Source organism: Raphanus sativus, chromosome 3 (genome assembly GCF_000801105.2).
Source record: "Raphanus sativus cultivar WK10039 chromosome 3, ASM80110v3, whole genome shotgun sequence".
Taxonomy (NCBI): Eukaryota; Viridiplantae; Streptophyta; class Magnoliopsida; order Brassicales; family Brassicaceae; genus Raphanus; species Raphanus sativus.
In genome coordinates, this window is record NC_079513.1 from 16,899,747 (window position 1) to 16,906,160 (window position 6,414).

The 6,414-nt window shown below is 28.9% G+C and overlaps 1 protein-coding gene across 1 annotated transcript; it reads left to right on the forward strand.

The window, feature by feature from the left end:
- The first annotated feature begins 342 nt into the window (after window positions 1-342).
- On the forward strand, window positions 343-2,154 carry LOC108844182 (peroxidase 21). Its single transcript, XM_018617401.2, has 5 exons — window positions 343-489; window positions 621-769; window positions 850-1,038; window positions 1,130-1,298; window positions 1,635-2,154. Exons 1-5 carry the CDS (start codon window positions 411-413, stop codon window positions 2,039-2,041), a joined length of 993 nt encoding a protein of 330 aa, XP_018472903.1. The 5' UTR covers window positions 343-410; the 3' UTR covers window positions 2,042-2,154.
- The last annotated feature ends 4,260 nt before the right edge of the window (window positions 2,155-6,414 follow it).

A 6,414-nucleotide genomic window follows, 5' to 3' on the forward strand; every position in this document is an offset into this window, starting at 1 on the left:
TTGTGGAGCATGGAATTGTATGGGGATTGCTAATTAATATACGAAGGTTGAAAAAAGTAAGTAGTTTTGTATTATAATATAAAATGAAAAGCCAAACTAGTTAGTTTTATATTATTATATAGGATAAAATAGGAAATCAAGTCTCACTGAATTCACATGTTCACCAACTATTGAGTTCACATAGCTAGTGGTTATAAATTTCAGTATTAATATGTGTTTATAATTTTTATAATATAAGAAGCCACTGATAATTACAAAAATGAATAATTAATATGGCAACCACTATGGCTAAGAAATAAAAATACTTAATTATATAATACACTCAAGTCCCTTGAACTCTCTATATAACCCTACTTTGGTACACATAAAGAGACACCCAATCAACAAAGTAGAGAAAAAGAAAGAGAGAGATGGCGAGTGCGAAGATGCCCTTCTGTCGTTTAGCCTTCTTTTGTCTGTTATTACAGTTATTTTCCATCTTCCATATCGGTAATAATATTCCTCATTGCTCTAATTACATTATGCCGTGTGTACGACCTCTCAAATACCACAAGTTTAGTAACTTAATTTCCACCGTAAAAATTCGACAAATTATTTATAAATTTTTAATAAAATTGCAGGAAATGCGGAACTGGAGATGAATTATTACAGAGAGAGTTGTCCGAGAGCGGAAGAGATAATCAGGCAACAAGTGGAAACGCTTTACTACAAACACGGCAACACAGCCGTCTCTTGGCTCCGTAATCTCTTCCATGACTGCGTCGTCAAGGTAATTACATTAACACTTTTATCTATTCATAATATAATATCAAAACACGATTTATTTATGTTCATTTCTTCTTATTGTAGTCGTGTGATGCGTCACTACTACTTGAGACAACAAGTGGTGTGGAATCTGAGCAAAAGTCGACGAGGAGTTTTGGTATGAGAAACTTTAAGTACGTTAAGTTTATCAAAGACGCACTCGAGAAAGAATGTCCTGGCACAGTCTCTTGCGCTGATATTGTTGCTCTCTCTGCTAGAGATGGTATTGTCATGGTAAGTATACACATTATCTATATGCATTTTTATGTTAATTTTATTAGTATTGAATTAAATTTGTAACTATCGTGTTGCTTTTTTGGTGAAGTTGAAAGGGCCAAAGATAGATATGATCAAGACAGGAAGGAGAGACAGTAGAGGAAGCTACTTGAATGATGTTCAGACTCTAGTTCCTAACCACAATGACTCTATCTCCTCTGTTCTCTCAAACTTCAACTCCATCGGTATCGATGTTGAAGCCACCGTTGCGCTCTTAGGTAACAACTTTTATAGTTCCGTAAGGCAACTCTGAGTAGTAACTATCTTTTAACTGCATAGACCAATAGATTTGAGCCGGGAATATTAAGGTAACTACTATCTAGAGTGAGATAATGATGTAATTAGTTTAAGTCATTATCTGATTAGAATAAAATCTTTGTATAAATGTTAGGCTATTGCTAAGTGAATAAACAACACAAACTTTTCATCAGGGCATGGTAACTAGCGCTAACCAGGATGAATATTTTTTATTCAAGATTTTAGAGAAGAAATGAGTGTTAAAAAAGAAAAAAGATTTGTCATTATAACTCATCAGTCATTTTATATTACCGTAGGTGCTCACTCCGTTGGTAGGGTCCATTGCGTTAATCTAGTGCACCGGCTATACCCAACGATTGACCCGACTCTCGACCCAAATTACGCCCTTTACTTGAAAAAGCGTTGCCCAAGTCCAAACCCGGACCCGAACGCAGTCTTATACTCCCGTAATGACCGTGAGACTCCCATGGTTGTGGACAACATGTATTACAAGAACATCATGGCTCATAAAGGGCTCCTTGTCATCGATGATGAGCTAGCCAGTGATCCGAGAACGGCACCTTTTGTGGCCAAGATGGCTGCGGACAATGGTTACTTCCATGAGCAGTTCTCACGCGGTGTCAGGCTCTTATCCGAGACCAACCCTCTTACCGGTGACCAAGGGGAGATAAGGAAGGATTGTCGTTATGTGAACTCTAATTGATTATAATGCTGTGAAAGATAATAAACATATGTGTGTGTATGTATGTATATGTATGTATGTGTGTTAAGGTTTGAATTCAATAAGAAGAAATATCAAACTGTTATGGATTGAAATATGATTAAGTCGTCTAACGTTCGAGGAGGTTATTTTATCGTTTGTTTGTATTCGGGAGTGATTTCGATACAACCACCGATCCAAATTTATTTGATGAGACTTCTATATTTTGTCCGAACTATAACTATCCAAACTTTAGTAATAGTGGAGTATAATATCAAACTAAAGTTCGATATATTGATTCAGCACTAATAAAAATAAAATCAATTTTCATTTTTAACATGCACAATAGTGATTCAACTGTTGAATCTTTATTCAACACATTTATTGTACATAGTCTTAGATTTAAAATCATCTAAAACCAGGTCACAGATTTATATTAGATGTCAAGAATTCAACAACGAAAATGTGATGTGATACTGATGGTAATAGTTTTTAGAACATATTATATCATCATCCAGTTAGTGACTCGTGGGATGGTCTAATAAAGATATGTTATCGACCATTTAGAAAAAAGATTAAAATCTTATATAGAAAATATGATGAGATCTAGAATAACATATACCAACATAGATAAATTTATTAATCACTATTACTAATTATAAATTGGTTTTGAGTTCCAGTTAGTGTACCTCCAATGGTACACAAAATTTTATTTTATATTTTACTTTAAAATAAAGTAATTCTATTATAGAGTTGATTTATTCCAATAATTTATTTTATAATTGAGTTATTCTATAATAAAGTGAATTATAGAATAATATTGCTTTTTCACTCTAAATATAGAATAAAAAAACAACATTACTCTATAATTCACTCTATCGTAGAGTAATTATATTATAGAATAAATTATTGGAACAAATCTAACTATATAATAGAATTACTCTATTTTAGACTGAAATATATAATATGTTTTTGTGTACCATTGGAGATATTCTTACTATAACGATTTTGAGCTTTTCTAACTACAATGTTTACCATTTTACAATTATCTTACGAAAAAATAGAGGTCAACTTGGGGATAATAATTAACTATTGTTTAGCAACTTGTTGACGCCAGAAGCCAAATCATGATCGTGTTTGTTTAGTTGTGAGATGCCAAACGAGTTGGGTACTTATCCTTTTTTTTGGGTGGGGGGGGGGGGGGGGCAACACTTGGGTACTTATCCATGTGCTTTGACTCTTTTTACAATTATTTACATTATTATAAGTGCTTTTATAATTAGTTTCTGTTAAATTATTGGAAAATAATTTGGCCAGTCTCATTTGGAGTCTAATTAATAGTCTTGTTTAGTTTTTTGTAAGAAAATGGCAAATAACATTAATGATAGCACCAAGGTATAGATCTTGACCTCTTATCACAAAACTCATGTATGTTAATAAAATCAAGTTTAAAGAAGTCATATCACATGCAAAGTAAACTCACTGAGTCAAATTAATCACTACTTATATAATCCAATTATTATTACAATGGATCTAATGCAATTAATGCCATAATGCATCTAAACTATTAAAACTGAAGTACAAATAACATTTAACCCTTATCTTTTCTAAATAATTACTGGTCAATGCCATCGGATTTAAAAAACAATAGTTAGATAACATTACTAAACCAACCAAATAAATTTAAAGACTTAACCTTAAATTACATGTTACAAGCCCAACTGAACCTAAAATCACGTGTTTGGTTACCAAACCAAATTATACGCATCGATTAAATGTTGGTCTGTATAAAATTTCATTATATTATTTGATCGTTTTGATGTACAAATATTATACACAAGTGATAAACCGAGTCGGTTACATATGAACCAAACTATATACTCCGTACAAGAACACTTACTCTATACAATTTAATTTTCATTATTGTCTATCAAATATATGATATACAAAAACCGTAAAAGTCATGTTAACAAGTTTGACAAAAACCATTAAATATGTAGCATAACTAAACCGAACCAAAATAATGTATATGTATGATACATTTAGTCTGACCCTCCACACAAATTATTTAGCTTGGTTTAGATTTTGTTTTAGATCAATTCAAGTTAGTTTTGAGTATGTAAAGAATATTATTAGAAAAGTAAAGTAATTTTCATAATAAAAACATTTTTGGAATATTACCAAAAGATTCACCGAGATGGCGAGATCCTAACTTTATAACTGTTTTTTTTTTTTTTTACTTTATAACTGTTTTCTAAAAACGATTGTACATTAGTTTTCACAAAATCTTGCAGATTACAATATTCTTCATAATCACGCAGTGTTCATGGAACAGAATTATTTTTATTTTCAAAATATATAGTCAGTAAAATTTTGAAGCCCAAATCTCGGTGTCCCTCTCTAACTACTTAGTATCATATATCTATCTATACTATTAAACTAAAGTACAAATTGAGTTTGTTTGAAAAATACATAACAATTTCAAAAGATATATTTGTTTGGAAACACAAATATCAGTTTTAAAAAAAGATTTGTTTGAAAAAATGAATAGCAGTATAAAAAATCAATACAATTAAAACAGCAGACATTTTTCAGACATCCCATTGGTTTTTAAACTATTTACAAGAATACCATTATCATTTAATTTTAATTAATAAGTTATAGAAATTAGTTATAACAACCTAATAAATAGCTGATATATAAAAATAAATTACAGACCACACCTTATTTACAATCGAAAATATATGGAAAGTCATAATATGTTAATTTTTTTTGTATTTACTGTCCACCTCAGAATATATCAATTATTCTCAATATGTAATACTAATTAAATGAATAATTGAGTACAGATTTCTATAAGTATAATAATATTACTATAATAGTATATTTATTTGATATAATATTTACAAAACATTTAAAATAAATTTAATTTATTATTATGTTCTTAGTAATAGTATTTTCCAAATTAAAAAAAAAATAAAATCAACACCGGATTAATATTTATAAATATCTAAACAATTCCTATATCTGGGGAGATAAAAACTAAAACCAAATTAAAACCAAAATAAAAACCAAATGGATATACAAATAAACAAAATAAAGTTATATATTTTAAAATGATAAAATTTAATTTAAAATGATAAAATACTCTAAAACTACAATCTATAAACTGAATTACACAGAAAAAGGATTTCCCTACTATTTTTATTCAAAAAATTTGAAATTATTTTAATTTCTGCTAGAGAATCACCTGAATATTTTTTTAGCCAAAGTATCTATTATATGATATAATATTAACCAAACATTTAAAATAAATTTAGTTTATTATTATGTTCTTAGTAATATTATTTTCCAAATCAAAAAAATAAAATCAACACCGGATTAATATTTATAATATCTAAACAAGTCCTATATCTTGGGACAGAAAAACTACAACCAAATCAAAACCAAACTAAAAACCAAATGGATATCCAAATATTCAAAATACAGTCTATATATTTTTAAAAATATTTATTATATTTAATTTTAAAATGATAAAATATTCTAAAATACTATCTATAAACTGAACTACACAAAAACGGATTTCCCTACTATTTCTATCCAAAATATTTGAAATTATTTTTAATTTTATGCTAAAATAGAATCACCCGAATATTATTTATCCAAAGTATCTAAATTTATCCGACTTATCCATTATTTTTTTCTGAAATTTCAAAAAACATCATTTTACCCTAATTATTCTAAGTTTTCCAAAAAAAAGAAGAACCGGGCCATAGTCGAATTGAACTCGAAATTTTAATGGTTTTCCAAACCAAACCGGAAACCAAATTAACCAAACCAAAATCAAATACAAATTCATAAATAACCGAACAATTCTTATATTTCTATCCAAAAGATGAATTTTCATACTATTTTTTATCCAAAATATTTAAAATTATTTTAATTTTCTGCTAGAATAGAATCACTCGATTAGTCTTTAGCTAAAATATATATATTTATCTGAATTATCCGTTATTTTTGCAAAAATTCTATCATTTTTACCCCAATTACTCTAAATTATCTAAAAACAAGAACCGGACCATAGTCGGATTGAACTCAAAATTTTAACGGGTTCTTAACATTGTTATTCGAACCAAACCGAAAACTAAGTTAACCAAACCAAAATCAAATCCAAATTCATAAATAACCGAACAATTCTTATATTTCTTGAATCGAGAAATGGAAATCAAACTGGAATGAATCTGAAAACAAAAAAATACAAATTAGAACCAAACCGAAAACCAAATGCGTACAAACATATTAGTGAGCAAATAAATAGGGTAATAAATATGTCAACAAAAATAATCCCGCGCTTTCTAAGCGCGGGTCAAAATCTA

Bases quoted from the DNA above. Each gene is read 5' to 3' on its own strand.
- LOC108844182 (XM_018617401.2), top strand. From the start codon at position 411: ATGGCGAGTGCGAAGATGCCCTTCTGTCGTTTAGCCTTCTTTTGTCTG. The intron at 1,039-1,129 runs GTAAGTATACAC...TTTTTGGTGAAG, and splicing joins CTAGAGATGGTATTGTCATG to TTGAAAGGGCCAAAGATAGA. The intron at 1,299-1,634 runs GTAACAACTTTT...ATATTACCGTAG, and splicing joins AGCCACCGTTGCGCTCTTAG to GTGCTCACTCCGTTGGTAGG.